At 36.8% G+C, this 19,338-nt stretch overlaps 1 protein-coding gene across 3 annotated transcripts in view; it reads right to left on the bottom strand.

The window, feature by feature from the left end:
• The window catches only part of TBC1D22A (TBC1 domain family member 22A), a 200,003-nt gene that overhangs the window by 50,651 nt on the left and 130,014 nt on the right, over window positions 1-19,338 (bottom strand). Inside the window, exon 12 of one of the 3 annotated variants that reach the window (XM_074827722.1) lies at window positions 4,414-4,631. The exons of the other annotated variants lie outside the window; for them this stretch is intronic. Coding sequence (XP_074683823.1) covers window positions 4,620-4,631 — 12 coding nt within the window. The 3' untranslated portion in view covers window positions 4,414-4,619. Of the gene's footprint in view, window positions 1-4,413; window positions 4,632-19,338 lie in introns of those variants that run through there. 3 annotated transcript variants of the gene reach the window in all.

Genomic DNA, 19,338 nt, shown 5'->3' on the forward strand with positions numbered 1-19,338 from the left:
AATAACATAGGGGTTTTTCTGGATAACCTTACTCCATCACAGACACAGCACAGTTGAGTATCTTGAAAAGCCCTTGCTCTACAACAGCTTCTTCTGTACTGACAGCCTGAGGTGACCAGTACAGCTTCATGTTTTTCCCACTTGACATGACATCACCAGAGTGTGAAGCTTAAGTTATTCAAATCTCTAACTGCTGTCAATAAACATGGCTTGCTTTTATCTTTTCACCAGCTTTTGTGAGCATCTCTCCACTAATCCATGCTGACATTTAAAGGGTTGAATCTTCAGTACCGGTATCTTAAGACAGACCACAAAGTGAGCAAGAGTGCTCTAATCACTACCTCCACAGTCTTAAGCAGCTCAAAATGGGAGGACAGCACTGATCCAAGTAAAAGCTTTCTGGCTGAATTTTTTAGATGAACGCAGAATCTTCAGCTGAAATTCACAGCTAACATTTTGTATAGTAGTTCTGCAAGTTCCTTAATCAAGAACTATTGACCAAATAATTTAAAAGCACAATACTAGTCCTACTGAAACAACCTGGGCATTGCATACTGCATTAGATTCCTAAACATCACTCCAAATTTTCAGAAACATTTTACAATTTATTTCATTCAAGCCTTTAAAAGAGTGCCTACTGAGGTTATTAACTAGATTCTTTACTGTTCTAAAAAAAAAAAATAAAAAATATGCCTCTGTATAATTTTCTTCAAATCTCCTTTATTAGGTTGCAACAAGCAACAATAAGACAATCCGAAAAAATCATGCTGCCAGTCTTCAGGATTAATTTTATCAACAAATGATTGTGAAAGGAACAAATATTTAGCAAAATAACAATTCAGCCTCTAGAAAATTACAACAGAAACCAAATAAAAAGTTATCTACCAAAGTTGTGAATTAAAATAATAGATTTATCTATTACAGATGTATCATCAAAATGTAATTTCTTACTGAATCTGTCCTTCAGCTTTATAATATTTTTCAAATTAATTAAAGAGAATTTCCCACACGTGATTTTGCTAATAGCAATTGTGCTGGTTTTGACTGGGATAGAGTTAATTTTCTTCAAAGAAACATAGCTAGTATGGAGCTATGTTTTGGATTTCTGCTGGAAACAGTGTTGAAAACACAGGAATGTTTTAGTTATTGCTGAGCAGTGCTTACACAGAGTCAAGGCCTTTGCTCCTCACACCACCCCACCAGTGAGAAGGCTGGGGGTGCACAAGAAGTTGGGTGGGGACAGAGCTGGGACAGCTGACCCCAACTGACCAAAGGGATATCCCATACCATATGGTGTCATGCTCAGCATATAAAGCTGGGGGAAGAAGGAGGAAGGGGAGGGACATTCAGAGTTATGGCGTTTGTATTCCCAAGCATGCTGGAGCCCTGCTTTCATGGAGATGGCTGAACACCTGCCTGCCAATGGAAAGTAGTGAATGAATTCCTTGGTTTGCTTTGCTTGCGTGCGTGGCTTTTGCTTTACCTATTAAACGGTCTTTATCTCAACCCATGAGTTTTCTCACTTTTGCCCTTCTGATTCTCTCCCCCATCCCACTGGAGGGGACCGAGCAAGCGGCTGTGTTGGGCTTAGTTGTCAGCTGGGGTTAAACCATGACGACAACGGGGCCTGAAGATGCTGAACTTTTAGGCTTTAAACTCTGACTAGAATATACCCTGAAATGTTGGAAAGGAGGTCAATCTGTGTGTTCAAACATAAATTTAAGTCAATGTCAATGTTTTACTATCTCAGATATTATTTAAACTGGAAATGCAGCTTCATTTGGTATATAGCTACAAGATTTTTGACACAGCATACTCATACTCAGTTACTTTATGTACACTGGTATTCCTTGATTCCCAAACACCCTAAATTAATACCAAAATGGTAAAATATATAGAAAAATTAAATAAAAAATAAATCAGATTTACTGCAATGACCTTTTCTATACCTTAAAAAATGCATGCCGAGATTTTATGATGGCCAATACTGATCATCTAATACCATTTTAGAAAACTGTTTTCTGTAGATGTTATTTTTCAGGGTAGTATTAAAAACTTATCAGTATAAAATATCTGCTATCACAGAATGGCTCTGTGGAAAGATGAAGCTTACCATATACTGACAATGTCTCTAGCTCGTTCCAATCAAAATGATGGCAGTACAGTGCTATTACTTGGAAGAAACATGCTCTAACCAACCAATGTGCATTGCAAAATGACCTACTGCCTTTGTTTAAGTCCAGAGGGCAAGTGAGCACCAAGCAGAGGTTCACTCACCCCTTCCCCTACAGCACTGGGAAGGAGAAAATGAAGCAAAAGGCTCAGGAATAGAGATAAGGACAGAGAAGGGTGGCTCACTCATTATGGTCATGGGCAAAAAGACAGACTTGTTAGGGGAAGAAAAATTCAAAACACTAACACCACCACTACTTAACAGATAGAATGGGACAGTGAGAAGCATTACCACATCTTAAAAACACCTCCTCCCACCTCTCCCTTCTTCCCAGGTTCAGTTTTGCTCTCAATATCTCCACCTCCTCCTCCCAGCGGCACAGGGGCAGGGGATGAGGCTGCAGTCAGTTCGCAGCTTCTTCCTCCAAGGCGGAGGAAGCACTCCTCTGCATTCTTCCCCCTGATCCACGTGGTTTCCCTCTCATGGGAGACAGTCCTCCACAAACTTCCTCTGTTGTGAGTCCTCCCCATGGGATGCATTATTCTCGAGATGCTCTGGCGTGGGTTACCCCCACGTGTTGCAGTCCTCCCAGCGCCGAACTACAACAGTGGGGGCTGCTTCTTCCCACAGAGTCCCAGCCTTCTTCAGGCACTGCCTGCTCCAGTGTGTGGTCCTCCACAGGCTGCAGGCGAGTCTCTGCTCCACCAGTGACCTCCATGGTGGCAGGGGGGCAGCCTGCCCTCTCACCACGGGATACAGGGAAGTCTCTGCTCCGGCACACCTCCCTCCCTTCCTCCTCCTTCCTTCCACTGACGTCGGGTTTGCAGAGGTGTCCCTCTCATCACTTGTTCTCAAAGTCATCCATCCATCTTCCATATCCCGCCCCGCCTCAGGTTTCCCTTCTTAAAAATGTTATCGCAGAGGCTCAGCCACCATCGCTAATTGGCTCGGCCTTGGCCAGAGGCGGGTTTGACTTGGAGCTGGGGAGCTTCGAGAAGCTTCTCACAGGGGACCACCACTGTAGTCCCCTCCCCCTGCTACACAAACCCAGCACAGTTCCAAAACAAAGGCATCAGCTCATGTGAAGTTCTACTGAAGATTTACACACTGCAGAGACTCCCAAAGCCATACAGAAACTGATTGTCCAGGCATGGGGATAGAAATAGTGGTGTCAAACCATTAATTGATTCCAGAAGTTTTACAATTCTCAGGAATAGCAATGAGCTATTGAAAATGGATCATGGACACCTTTCAAGAATCTGGATTTGCCGCATAACTTTCAGACCAGCAAGGACTCTATCATGAACATTTCTAGGGCTGTTTATCTTTCATGTTACCTCAATAAAGCGTGGCTAGTCTCAGAAGCCTGTGAAAAGCCTCTGCATCCTTGGGGTCTTAAACTATAAACCAAATTAATACTCATTTCTGACAAATGACAAGATGCTGCTGCTATGGAAACAGGCGGGAAGCAAAGGTTGTCACGCACTGCTCACTGAGAGCCTACAGGGATCCAAACTGCAGAGTTCTGCTTCTGGATAAGAGATAATTTAAAACTAAAAGAAAAAAAAAACCAACAACATAGTCATAGTCCAATCAGAATAAAAGAAACGAACAATCCATACGTAATGAAACAGGACTCAGTACTACAGGAGAAGGGAATCTACAAATCAGAAAACTGAAAACCTCTTTACCACATCCCTAATTTACACAGCAGGTATTCAGAAATTATAATAATAATCACACTTAAAACTTTAAAAAGTAAAAATATACTACAAACATACAAACATTCAGTCTGCACTAAAATATTTAACTTCTAAAACTGATATGGTATCATGCAACAAAATATGTTTCAAATTGTATCTTACAGAAATCTCACTAAAATCAAAGTTTTTAATTATGAAAATGTTTTATTAAAAAGGTGTTGGATTATTTCAAAATTAAACAACAGCACATCACCCCCATAAAAGCAATTTTTTTCTGAAATATTAAAATGAAGTTAAAACATACCTAAAAGACAACTTTCCTCTATCTGCAATCTAAGCTGTAAAAAAAGTATCATTAATGAAAGTTGTTTATACCTTTCAGAAAGGACAGATTGATTTGTTTTCCCACTAACACATTGCTTTTCCGCAGGTTTGATAAATTACTACAAACAAAGAAAGAATCTAGTTAGAAAGAAGAAAAACTTGTTTATTAACAAACAGGAAGACTATTAGAACTTAAAGCCTCAATCATGAAAATGCTACTTTTAATTTTGTGGAGATGTATTTGAGCATAATGTATAAGAATTTTTTTCAGCTACCTGAGAATTTATTAAAGGATAATCAGAAGACACAGTGTTTGTTGAGCTGATTTGTATTTAATAATTTTTACAAAACTTTCAAAACAATCTCGTTTTCATTTATGGAAAGAAAAGAAAACAGTAGACTGTTGACATCTGGAAATTTTAATTCATAACCTTTTTGCAAAAGTGAAAAAAAAAGAATTGTCGGTATTTAAAGGAAAAAGAAAGAAAGCACAGGCATTTCAACTGTTATCACTATTGTCCTATCTACTACACCATGTTTCCCCTCCAAAATAAACTATTTATACCTGCCTAGAATGCAAAAAACCTGCTGTATAGTTTTTGATATGTATTTAGCTTATTCAAGGTATTATTACTATTTCCTAAGTCACTACATAAAACTTGCATTTTCAATACTATTTATTGTGTTTCATAAAATTTCTGTTAGAAACAAATTCAGAGCAAATACAAGTTGGAGGCATAATTTCCATTTATTACTTTTCATAACACCTTTTTCACTCAGAGGTATCAACACAATATATGGAATTATTGCCATTGTTCTCAAAGACAGATAAAGGACAAAAAAAATCACAGCATAGTGTCTAATTATTGTCATCTATCAAAAAAAATGGAATAATCATCAAAAGTTATACAATACAGTATATACTAATCATATGGATATTGATGATGATTCAATTTAAAACTATTGTGAAAGACTGTCAGTTTGATACATGTTTTCAGTTTGTGTGGGTTATATTCCTTTTCAAAAACAGACACCAGGAGGTCAGGTTGATACCTCTGGAGGAAAAGTGAGATTCCTCAAGAGCTTCCCTTCAGAGCAACTGAGGACACCTAAGAAGGAAAGTTCCAGTGACCACAGTGAAGACCAGAAGAAAAATTACAGCAAAGAACTGGGGGCCTGCACCAACCAGAGCCAGAAAGACTGATGAGAGGATCAGGAAGCAAAGAGAATTTGATGAAAGAAATCTTGTAGAGGCCAGAGTGGATTCAGAAAGTCATTAAGGGCACAGCTACTGCAGTGTTTTGGTTTGAATTGCAAGCATTCTTTTGAAATACATTCTCAAGTACATTCATTACTGAATCATGGCTTGCATCAGAGTTTCTCTCCACAGCTGCACTCCTATTGCACCACACTATTTGCCAATGCAGATACTCAAAGTTAGAAATCAACCTGGAAGCAAACATGCCCAACAAGGATGCATTGAATAGATGTAGAGTTGCCTACAAACTCCTTTTACTTCTGCTCTCTCATAAATAGAAAGAATTTTGTGACTAGTAAAGAAACTAACTATTCTAACTTCTACTTAACAAAAAACAGCCTTTAAACAATTCAAAAAGCATTTTTGGAATGCTATCAAGTGAAAGAGGAGGAGCTGTGTTAAGCCACCTCCAAGGTCAGGCCAACCTGAGGTTTTACTGAGTATCCAGGGTTCTGTCAGAAGTAGTACAGGTAGCTAAGAATGAACCCCTTCCACATGAAAGACTTCCTGCAAAGTTTTTGTATCTTCTATTTCCATCATCACTTACAAGCACAACAGAAAAAAAAATGAGTCAGACTGGGAATTTGACGTAATGTTTTCCCATATACTCCCTCTCTGCAGGAAAAGACAATCAGACACAAAGTATTTTAGTTTCAAAAACATTCAGCCAAACTAAACTACAGAAGAGTCTGCTATTCTATCGCAGCCATCTGCTTTGTTTATAAGCAAAGAATGTTCAATATACTGCAATAAATTCAAAGCCTTCAATCTGTCTCCTGTCACAAGAAAACAGAATGTTGCAGTGCTAAATATGGAAAAACTGAATTTCCATTAATTCCTGAAGTGGCCAAACACCTTTTGACTCTGGATTAAAACAAAGTTTCATGCCCAATTTTCTTTATGCTGATATTCAGAATTAGAGAAATAATACAGCTACAACCCCAATTACCACTTAAAAATTAAGATTTCTCAGAACTTGGTAAACATTTATCACATAATTCTTAGCAATCTGAAGTCAAATGAACACCACCATCTTCCCTCTAGAAGAGGAAAGCATAGCTAATTCATAATTATTAACACAAGCTCTCTTTCATTATCCACTCTCTATAAGAAAGCATGGACATGCACAATTGCTAGTCCAACCTCCAGCAGTAATGGTATTCATCAGTAATCTTCTTGTGAGCCTTTACAATGGCCCTACTACTTGACTTCAATCAGCTGTAAAGCTCCCTTATTCTGTTATCACATCAGTGTGAGGGAATGAATGCCAAGGATTGAATGCCCTCCTAAAGGAGCACAGTCATGCTGTTAGAATAGCAATGAGCTTCATCTGACACTGCTCAACACATTCTTCCACACTCCCTCACTCTTGCAGAGGGATGCACGCATGACAAAAATATCTGTTGCGTGTGAAAGCTAAGAAACATATCTACAGAATAATATACTAAATAGAGCATATCACAGTTTAATAGAAAGAGTTGGAAGTTGATATCAAGGATGCTATTAATAGACTTAACTGGCAGCAGTTGTGTTCCATTTGTCAGAAGAAAGGGATGGGCGAAATAATTATTCTACTGAGAAAGATATTCAGAATTTCAATACAGTATGTCTCATCTATTAATACTCAATTCTCCTTAAGCTCTTTTTACTTTTGCTGATACAAGGACCTAAGCATAAACTTATTCTTGCGCATCTTAATAAAGAGAAGAAAACAAGAGATCCAGATCAAAAAATGGAATCTTTTGGTAGCTCAGCCTCTCTCCTCCCTGTACTGTTTACTGTTGTACACATTACTTCATCCAAAACAAAGGGTTTAGCCTGATCCAGTATCTCTACTAGTATGCCCACAGAATCTAGACTACAAAGTTATCAGATAGCTCAGGCAGGAAACTGAATTGTCATCCATAATTTAATATTGCTTTTAGGACTAATTCAGAGGTTTTTTTATTTTTGTAATTTCAAATACATCATCAGCACTCCACCATAAAAGTAAACTATGCTTTCTCAGAAAGAACAAAAAAGATTGCAATTTTCTAGCTCAAGTATATTGGTGGATTTTCAGTAATAAATATATTATAAAATGCTTTACAAAAGTTTATATTTCTACAGTTAGTAATGGTAAACTCCACATTCTGACCAGCTATAAACCAGTGTTTTTCCTCTAGAAAGGTTATTTCTACTAAATATTTTTAAAATATTTCAATCAAAACCTATTTTCATAAAGATACTGAAAAATGTACAGAATCTTGCAAATATAAGATAGAGTGGCTGAAAGGAGGAAAGACATCAGAAAGCTTGGCAAACAAAATGCAGCAGCTATCCTAAGAAAATTCATTCTTTTTTAGGACATTCTCTTTTACATCAACACTAGGCTGCAAGTCCATTAATTCTGTAAATCTTATACTATGCTTCTATTTCCTGACATTCATTAAGACATTCTGATTTTTCCTGCTCAGTTAAAACTTTTATATTAAAAAAAATAATCTTCCTTGCATGTGAGCTTATTTAAATTCCTGTGCTGTTCTGTTAAGGATGAAGAGAAAGTATAGTGCTGTAGACTGTGAAATGCCTTTGTGTTATTTGACCAGAAGCAGATTATTTCAATAGTGCACTACACTCTACAGTCCATTTTAGAGCAAACAAGAATACAGTGAAATCTTTCTGCGATAAAGTATCTGTCAGCATCAACTCCTGCTTGGAGAAGCAGAGAACAACCTTTGTGTCCCTTCTCAGGAATAAGGCATTGATGTGGCAAGTGAATGGGGCTTCTGAACACGGTTTTGGGAACATGAACTGACATCTCTGCATACTGGAGATACATTAAAACTAATGAGTAACTCAACTGCTGATGTTTTCTTGAGGAGCTACAAATGAACCAGTGATATAAACAACAACTTTTCCAGTAGGAATGTTTTAAATATTGTCTCCTGCACCTCTCAGTCATGCTTGTAAAAAGATCAAAACTCAGAATGGAGGTCTACAAAACCCCTTCCCCAGCGAAAATATATAGCTGAAATTGCATCTGCAGTAGTACTAGACTTCAGTATACAGTATTTGGTGACACCCTTTCCTGGTAATGTAAGGAAGAGAAGGCACCAACAGAAATCAGTAAAGAGGCGCTTTTCTTTTTAGTATAGGTGAGCAACAAAAACTTATAACTTGATCCACCCTAACTGGTCAGGCAGTTGGACTAGATGTTCGTTGTAGACCACTCCCAACTGAAATATTCTATTCTATTACACTAATTATATCCTAACAAATAGTTATTAGCACATGCAGGTAGTGAAACTGAATCACATCACATGTACAAAGTGGCCAGAAATGATTGCTTCTAAGGAGGCCAGACAGCCATCCCCTGCCTCCTCTCACAACAGTGCGATATGGAACTGCCCAGCTCTTCATGCCTTGCTTAAGCTTAATTATGTCTAATAAACCATAAAGCTAAATTAGAACAGGATCCTATTCACAGCCATGGGCAGAAGGAAGGAAAGGAATGGCAGCTGAGATACCACAAGTCCAAAACCCCCACTAACTGAAGAACAAGAAAGCACTCATAGCTCACACTTGGTTTCAGCAAACAACATTATTTAAAAGAACTAGGCTGTGCCAAAAGTAGATTGCAAGACACATGCTTGATGAGCTAAAGACCTCTGAAGGTTGTTAACACACTGTTTATACACAACATTGATGAACTCCTGAACATCAGTTTCAGGATTAAACATGAGATTAAGTTTGTAGTTAACAACATGTGCTTTAGTACAGGTATGCATACTTCCACACGTGCTTATCTTCATACTTCCAAGAACTCTTTCTAAATATGAAGAGTTTTCTGAATCAGGATTTATTTGTATTCCTGAAACCAATGAAGCAGAATAAGAGCCAAAAGAAAAAAAAAAAATTACTGCATTGGTGAGTATAATATTTAATGAAGATTTAACTTCACAAAGTCTACTTTTCTACTGATGCTATCAGAATTTTTGGAAATGACACTAGGAAAAAACGTTTAAAGCAAAAACTCCTTAATCTATAAAAAAGCTATGGTGATAAAATACATAGAGTAGCTTAAATCATACAAATATAAACTCAAACACATCTAAAAGAAAACATATACCCATTACATTTTAATACCAAAATGAGTAACTGTTAAATTCGTCATTAAAAAGTCCTTTACGGAGACTAAAATTTACTACAATGAAAGCACCTGCAACATTACTCTGATTTCGCATAATTTTCTGTTAATGACCTAGACTTAGCAATATGATGGAAAACCTAATAATGCAGTATTTAGTTCTTACATAAATTAAAAAAAAAAAATGGAAGAAAACCAAAATCATAATGGTTTTAAATGACTCAAAAAGATAAAATAACTTCCTTAGTTTCCCTTGATTTTACAATCAGTCCTTTAAGGGATCAAAGCATGTTAGCACAACTGTTTTATTTAGAAATATTAAATACAACTCATTTCTCCTACACTTTGTTCTCCCCACTCCCTGCCTGCTCCCCTGCTGAAGGAATAACATTAGTTTTTGCTAATGCTGTTAAACAATATAAATGTCTTGTCCATAGTTGAAAGCTATCATGTTTAAAATTAAAGAAATACTTATTTCCAAATATATGTGCTCCTGGCATGTAAACCCATATAGGACTGACATTAATGTTTTGTGAAGAATAAAATGCTTCCAATATCTATCTTGTAAGAATGTGGAACTAAATAAGATACAAAATAATGAAAAAATGGATTACTGGAAAAATTGAAGGTCAAACCTGATGTTTGCCTGAGACCAGGAAAAGGAAGCAGTAAAGAAGTAGTAGATGAACAAAAAGTAGGCCTTGTCTCAGTGAGCAATGCCAACATCTGAAGGAAACCACCTTGTACTTTGAGTAAGAGTTTATTCACACAAAAAAGGCTGCCTATCATAATCCTACTAAAAAATACAGTTATGATGAATAATTGTTTACCTAATTAAAGGCTTTCTTGGCTTAACTGGAAAACAAAGACATAATTTGCCTTTAACACAAATCAGATTTTGTGTAAAATATTTGTATCTATTGTCTTCTTGACACTTCACTTTGCTCATTTATTTGTCAGCAAATCAGGCAACTTGCTGAACCACACTGAACAAAGAGGTCAGATCTCATCTCCTCTCCAAATGGAGACCAGAGGAGGAAGTTAACTTTCCCTACTGGGTTATAGTGCCAAGTGCTGGAAAAATGTATGTGGAAGGAAGAGCAGAAAAAAAATATATTTGAAAAACAAAGGATGGCACATTTCAGAGTACTGTTTTTAAAGCAAAACAAGATTTACGTGGAAAATGGAAATATTGATACCTTAGCAAATCAACATCTTACATTTTTCTATTTAAATATGTAAATTAGCAGAAAGCCTTCATTATCAATACTGTAAATTAATAAATACTGTGAAGGGAAAAGTGCTGCCTAATTCTGCATGTCCACATTGCATTTCTAACATGAAACATTCCAACTCTGATGTGGGTATGAAAAAAATACAGTGCCTTGCAGAAGAAAGACATCCTTTCATCACATGTAGTTTGTAAAAAATTGTTAAAAATAATACCTTTTTCAACCTTTCTAACCTGTCTAGAGTTATCCTTGTGCTCTATAGGACACCCTATGGAACTCCTATATGATGCATCTGAGAAACTTTACAAGTGTCCAGTTAGTTTGGAAAAATTTAGCTAACCATCTTTTATTATGTGGAGAGTATCCAAATGTTATCAACATATCTTCAGTGTCCCAGTATGGCTACTCTAAAAGTATCTCTACGTTGAATACCTTGTCTTTGACAGTCATCAGCAGTAAGGGAAAATTCAAGAAAGTGTAAGCTTTAGGTAACTTCTTCTCCCATACTCCAGCATCTTGTCACAGAGATTTCTTGAGCCAGATGTTGGAATCTGTTTCAATACCTAATGATGGATTTTTCTCTCCAAGTTTGCTCAGTCACTTTTTGAATCCCTATAAAATTCAGGACCCACAGAGTCTTGTAGTAAAGTGTTCCAAAACTAAATTGTCTGCTGTGTAGAGAAGTATCTTCTTAGGCTTGAACCTGACACCTCTTTTTCAATGTCACTAAACCTTTCCCTATGTCACGCATATTTTGCACACCTCTAATATAGTCCCTTCTCAATCTTTTTTCCCCCAGGCTAAGGAGTCTTCAGAAGAAGCAATTTTTCATTCTTACTCATTCTTGACTTCTTCCAAGGTTGCCCTCATTCCACAGGAACACCAAGGATTTATACAATGGCAAAATTAGGCTCTCTTTTATTTGCCATTCTAACATTTTCACAGAAGTGTTATGACCTCAAGTTCTTGTTCCTAGGTGGCAACACACAATTCATGGTTAATGATTATGTACAAAAACATAATTTCATTTTTCTCCTTAAATCTTTCCATGTCACTTTACACTTTACATGAATGGGAATTTCAAGTGCTGTTTTATCAATGTCACTGTGTCTCAGAAGGTCCTTCTGCTTTCCTTGGTTCATAAATTCATTTCTATGCTCATTCTGAATGAGCTGTTATCAGCTGCAGACTTTCTCATCTCTTATTCACCTTTTTTTTCCTGATCACTTGTGAAGATACTAAATAATGACACGTTCAAAACTAAATAAGTAACATTTATGTAATGTAAATACAGATAGCACATGCAGGAAAAATACACAGATGTCTGCAGTGCTTTCTGTTCATCAACTTAAAAATTTTATTTTAATCTGAAAATTTTCTATTTCTAATGTGGAGTTTGTATGAACCACTGCTAATTACCTATCCTCAAAAAGAAAAGTACCTTCGATTGAAATAGTATATTAAAAAGTCTAGAAAAAATGTACCTTAGTTATTTTTAAAGTATCAGCTGTAAGTTTATGAAGTATATTTTAACTATTGTGGATGAGCAACTGGCATCATATGGGTTTGCCTGTATATTTCCCACAGCTACATATCAGCTTGCTAGTTGAATCTTTCTGAATATTCTCATTTCTAACTCCTTCTCCTTTTGTGATACATAGTTACTTTCTGCTGAGAAAAAGTCACAAAAGGCTTACAAGTTCAAATGTTTAATGGTTTTATAAAGAAGAATGTTGTAAGAAGGATTGCTTTGACAGTTTGATTAGATTAACACAATCAATCAGTTTCAACAACATACGCAGCCTTTAAAAATACAGGTACTGCAACTTCCTTAGTGGATACTACTGCATTTAAATTGAAAAGCACAAATATCACATCTTTCCAATGCAAATTTCCATGGAAAATGAACTGAAACACACTGAATAAGGATGACAGCATTTATAAACACATTCCTCTCACCAAAAGAATAAATCAGCAAAAATGAAGCATAGCTACATGTATATGTGTTTGTGAAGACATATTTATATTATTAAAAAAACCCATTGAATTTGTAACTAGTTTGCATGTATCAAAAATAACATGACAATTATTGGAATTATTGAGCTATACAGGAAAAAATTACTAAGTCACAAATTAGAATATTTACAACATAGTCAGCATGGATTTATGCAAGGCATACCCTGACTAACCTGATCTCCTTCTACGACAAGGTGATCTGCTTAGTGAGGGAAAGGCTGTGGATGTTGTTTACCTAGACTTTAGTAAAGCCCTTGACACCATTTCCCACAGCATTCTCCTGGAGAAACAGGCTGCTCATGGCTTGGATGAGCATACCCTTTGCTGGGTAAAAAAACTGGCTGAATGGCCAGGCCCAAAGAGTGGTGGTGAATGGAGTTAAATACAGTTGACGGCCGGTCACAAGTGGTGTTCCCCAGGGCTCAGTACTGGGGCCAGTTCTGTTTAATATCTTTATCAACGATCTGGACGAGGGGATCAAGTGCACCCTCAGTAAATCTGAAGACGACACCAAGTTGGGCAGGAGTGTTGATCTGGTCAAGGGTAGAAAGGATCTACAGAGGGATCTAGACAGGCTGGGTCGATGGGCCGAGGTCAATTGTATGAGGGTCAGCAAGGGTAAGTGCCAGGTCCTGCACATGGGTCACAACAACCCCGTGCAACACTACAGGCTTGGGGAGGAGTGGCTGGAAAGCTGCCTGGTGGAAAAGGACCTGGGGGTGTTGGTCGACAGCTGCCTGAATATGAGCCAGCAGTGTGCCCAGGTGGCCAAGAAGGCCAATAGCATCCTGGCTTGTATCAGAAATAGTGTAGCCAGCAGGACTAGGGAAATGATTGACCTCCTGTACTCGGCACTGGTGAGGCCACACCTTGAATACTGTGTTCAGTTTTGGGCCCTTCACTACAAGAAAGACATGGAGGTGCTGAAGGGTGTCCAAAGAAGAGCAATGAAGCTGGTGAAGGGTCTAGAGCACAAGTCTTATGAGGAGCAGCTGAGGGAACTGGACTCGTTTAGCTGGAGAAAGGAGGTTAAGGAGAGACCTTATCGCTCTCTACAACTACCTGAAAGGAGGTTGCAGGGAGCTGGGTATCAGTCTTTTCTCCCAAGTAACAAGCGATAGGACAAGAGGAAATGGCCTGAAGTTGCATCAAGGGAGTCTTAGATTGGATATTAGGAAAAATTTCTCACCGAAAGGGTTATCAAGCCTTCAACAGGCTGCCCAGGGAAGTGGTTGAGTCACCATCCCTGGAGGTATTTGAAAGATGTGTAGGCGTGGTGCTTAGGGACATGGTTTAGTGGTGGACTTGGCAGTGTTAGGTTTAAAGTCGGACTCAATGATCTTAAAGGTCTTTTCCAACCGAAATTATTCTGTGATTCTGTAAATAAAGTATATTCTATATTTTATAGCCACATAATATGCTGTAAATAGGAATACATAATGTTGTAGTTCTGTCTTCTATTAGAATTATCCAGAAATTTCAAAAGATGAAACAACGGACCAAGCATGTCTGGCAATTGTTAACAGGTCTGATTCAAAGAACTGCAGAAAAGGAAATTATATATTATAATTTTGCCTTCTTCAATTTTTTGTTCTGGCAGTCATAACATTATCTAGACATTGCTTTATTCCTCCCCCCCCGCCCCCGAATTTTACTAAATTTTATATTTCAAAAGATGATTCATAATCCATTCATGAATAAAATGAATGTGCAAACTGGTACAGCTATAGCACAAACCTTGCAGATTTATAACCATCCTGCCATAACCAATCTCACCTTGGTATAAAGAAGATCAGAATACGAGGTTAGTAGCAGGATAGACATCTCCTACGGTACTTAAGTAGGAATAAGGATAGGTCCTTATTTTTCAACTCTGGAGCTTGTGAAGTACAGGTCCTTCTTGTTTTCAACTCTATTAATCAACACAACACAATATTCTATATCGTGATCAAACTTGAAAATTTTTGTATACAAACACTACTTTCTGTAGTAACGATAATAATGGACTAGGTTCTGATTGATGTTTGAACAAATACATGATTAGTTTTATCTTGTATAATGATACAATTATCTTGTAAAATGATACAATTCTATCATGATACAACGACAGCAAAACTAGACATATTTGAACTTTTGTTAACCAAGCACAAATAATCTGAAATTACTACAGAAAAAAATGTTCACAACTTTTAAATCTTTTCAACACACGTTGAAGATGCACTGAGTAACATTAGATACAGACTAAGAGGCATCTGATAGGCTGTAGTGATCTCCATATAATAACAAAATGCACTATTGGCCTTGAGATAGTGCCTACTTAATCCAGGACTGTGTGAGATGGACCAAGTAAGGTTATCTGAAAGCTTATATCTTAATTTACATTAGCAAGTAACTCAGGGCAATAGGAGATGATGAGATTAGAGCAGTTTGGGCTGACGCTTCTACAGCTACAGTAAATGCAATTTGGATTTATGTCTTCACACTCAACTTAGTCTTGGATTTTACTTCAGACTAGATTTAGCCTTGAGCCCTCAAATACAATGTTACCACCGCATTCACAGGGTTCAAAGGTGTCTAAGGCATTGCCCTGAGAGATGTATGTCCCCGTGAGGGGACATTATGTGTAATAAAACATATACGGTATTTGTTATTCAAATCTCAAGGGGAAAAAGAAGTTGTAGTCAGGATGTTGTGGCCGAACAGTTTTGTAATTCTCTTATGTAAATAAGAAATAAGATATATGTATATAGTTTCTATTGTTAAAATCAGTTGTTAGAAGGGAGCTAAAATGGCCCCCATCTTCAAGCCACTACAAAAACACTTGTGCTGAGTCATCCCCCCTTCTGTGACAGAAACCTGAGAAAAGCCCGCGAAAACAGGAGAAAAGCCCGGGAAACTTGTTTACACCTTTGCAGACCCCTCAGGGTACGCCCATCATGAATATGGATGAAGCCTACACTATAAAGGGACTCAGTTCTGTCGTGTAAGGTGTGTGTCCTGGTAGAGCAGAGACTCCCGGCACACCCAGCGCTGTTTTGCTCACTCGCCGCTTGCTAATAAAATTTTATTCATCACTAAAAATTGAGAAGTGGTTATTTCCCACTAAATTACAATTAATCAATAACATTATGTATTGGAGCCTCTTTGGTGCGTAGCTGAAAAAGAGGTTACTGTTAAATTTCCTCAGAAAGGGATTAACAACAGAAACATTCTGTGAATGAAACCAGTAGAAGGCAAGTGAGGACAAAAGGGGAATTTGCTTCAGAACTGCACTACTATTCCAAAACAAAATGCAGACATGCATTTGCTCTGTGTATACGCACACTTGCATCTAAATCTTGCTTCTCAGAAGAAGAATTTGGAAAAAAGTGCCTAATAAACACAGAATGCAAACAACCTAGATGATGTTATCAAAATGGTAATTGAAGAATATATGAGCTGCACATGCTAATTTATATAATCAAGGTCCCCTCACATGACTGCAGGGATACTACTGCCTATAAGCACCTACAAGTACAAAGCTGCAAAACTAGCAGCATGCCTATTAACACAAGATTGTTCAAAAAAGCTGGAAGTTCTTATTTCCATGTTTGTGAAAATCTTTTAAACAACAGCTTAATAGTTCTAGAAAGAGAAAACATCTTTCATTTCAAGGGGAAGGAAAGAAAAAAAGAAAACAATGAAGGTTGCAAGTAGAGGACTGGGAAACAAAGATAGGAATGTTGGTGAATTGTCAATGCTGATTAAGACAATGGAGAAATAAAAGCTAGGTAGGGTGAAATTAAAGCATTGTGAATCCCTACAATTTGAATGAAAAGAAATCTCAGTAATCAACTAAATACAAGTGTACTTTATTACTCTGCTAAAGTGGGCTGAAGTATCCTTAGTGTAATATTCAACCATTCAAAAGAACAGTAGCTAAATTCAGCATATAGCACGCTAAGCATTAGAGAAAAGGGTATTGTTCAACTTCATGAATTACTAGTTTTGGAGTGTTCAACCAGAGGCACTTTAAAAAAAACCAAAAAAACAAAAACCAAAAAACAAACAAGTATGATTTTCTTAACTCATTTCATAAGCTACCTTCAAATGAAGTTCCCAAAGGCATTTTTGGCAACCTTTGTCAGCATACATGAATGACAAACTTTTGCCACTGGCAACACACAATTCAACTTTTATCTGATTGCATGAACTCAGTATTTCTCAAACATCACGATTAATATGAACTGAGAAAGCTATATAAAGAACCCTATTTTTTCTTTCAATGCACTTTTTAAATAAATAAAAATAAAGTCCTATTTTTCCCTCTCTACTGTGGAAAAATACAGTTCCAGCATTTAACCCAAGTACCTCCAGCTTGAACTGAAATTTATCTTCCTTCAATTACCACCACAGTCGTGGCTTTCAAAAACTGCAACAGATGCAGAGTCACCTTCTCTGAAAGATGTTCCCACAACAGCTATTTTCATTTTATTTGTAAACTCTTTCATTGTTTACAAAGTAATGACAGTACTGCAACACAGTTATGAAGCTCAAGTTGTGATTCAGACATTATACTTAGTCTTGAGTGAGTGCTTTAGAGAGATTTATTTTGATTTTTAGCTTCACTGAAAGATATTACTACCCTATGGAACGTTGTTGAAGACAAGTGAGTTACCTGAAATGAATCCTACCCACTGCTTCCCATGCACGAATTTGTTAACTGCTTTATTAAACACACAGTGAAAATGGATTAGGGTGTAGGCAAAAATGTTGAATGTAGAAATTAATGTTCTTCCACAGACATATCTTTTCAAATAGGTGAATAGACTAGGTAAAATTTTTAAAAAATTAATAATTTAAGAGATAGTAGTATCAAATTAATAATTAATTTAAAATGCGCAGGCATTTTTAGTTATAACTGATTTGTATACTTAATCAGAATAACCACTACAACAACCTAGTATTTCACAAACTGTACTTTCTATTGCATGTTCTATACTCTGTTCAGAGATCTGCATAATCAGAAGGACAACTTACTTTCTGAACCAGTGCCAAACTGAAGATTCCTAAGCTGAAATTTTCTGTTGTTTTGAAATGAATCTTAACAGCTAAAGGCAGCAAAGATTTAGTGGAATAATGCTTACTAATGACAGTCCAGAGGACAGCTGAAATCAGATTTAATTTGAAAATCACTATCCATAACTGATGCCACATTAGGCAATGCTTTAGAACCTCTTCATATTTACCTACATACTGCATCATATGTAGCATTATTTCAGTTTCACACTACAAAAATATTAATTCCAATTAAGCACAGAACAGACAAAATGTAGCACAGATTTATATACAGTTTGAAATAGTTGGACTTTTTGATCAGTAATTCCTGAACTATTGTTGGGAGAAAAAAAAAAAAAACTAAATTGAGATAACCACAAGAATATGTACAGAGAAAAACGGCAAGGAAATGAAGGAACTGAATGATGGAAGATCTGGGTAATGACAAAAGCAGCAAATGACATATTCTGAGATTAATATTATTCATATCAGACAAAAAATTCAAAACAAGAATAAGAATTGGGCTTCTTGAAATTCTATGAGGGGAAAGTAGAGTACAGATAGTCTGAAAAATGTAAGAGAAAAATATGTTGAACAAAAAAAAACCTATGCAGGATTTACTACCAAAAGTTACAAAATAAGAGAACCAAGAGCTTTCAGAAGAAAAAAGAAGAATTCTTGGTATCAGTAATTGTCATCAGCTATCTAGGGAGAACTGTCATATAGATGCTCTGAAATGCACATCTTAACTAAGGGAGTCAGGTCAGAAAAAAAAAAAGTAGATATGCAAATCATCAGCATAATCTGACAGTGAAGTTGTAGGAAAGCCTCAGATCACCCATGAATAGGATGGAGAAGGAAAAGTAAAACAGGACCAAGAACCCCTGTGAGACTGGAAGAGCACAACAGCTCTCAAAATAGACAGTCAAGGGCAATGCAAGTGGCAGAGCAAAGCACAAGACTGTCATGTTATCAGGAAAACAAGAAAGGCCAGAATATTAAAAAAGAAGTGATCATTACTAGGAGCTAAAGCACTGGAGAGACAGAAGAAGATAAAGTTCTTAATATTTCATCTAGTTCTAATGATGCGCATTGCAGAAACAAACAGTAATTATACTGATTTCATAAACCCCCTACAAGTATCTATGCTACTATAAAGAAGGTATTTTTACTGGATTTGCTGAATACTAGTTTGTCCTTTCTTTCCCCCCTCAAGGTTGTGTTTGAATTTAGGTACTATGTCTTACACAGTGGAAGAGAGTTAAAAATTATTTTGAAAGCTTAATAGATTTTCTGTGCAGGCTGCTTAAAAGCTTTGTCACTAAAATAGTCTGCTTCAAAGCCAATCAGGTTAATCTGTACACTTCAACATACTAATCTTCAATGTAGTAGAATGTTCTGCAGTTCACAGATGAATTTTCTCATGAATATGTGCACATTATTTTACATATGGTAGTGAGGCTGCC

This window comes from Strix aluco, chromosome 5 (genome assembly GCF_031877795.1).
Source record: "Strix aluco isolate bStrAlu1 chromosome 5, bStrAlu1.hap1, whole genome shotgun sequence".
NCBI classification, from domain to species: domain Eukaryota; kingdom Metazoa; phylum Chordata; class Aves; order Strigiformes; family Strigidae; genus Strix; species Strix aluco.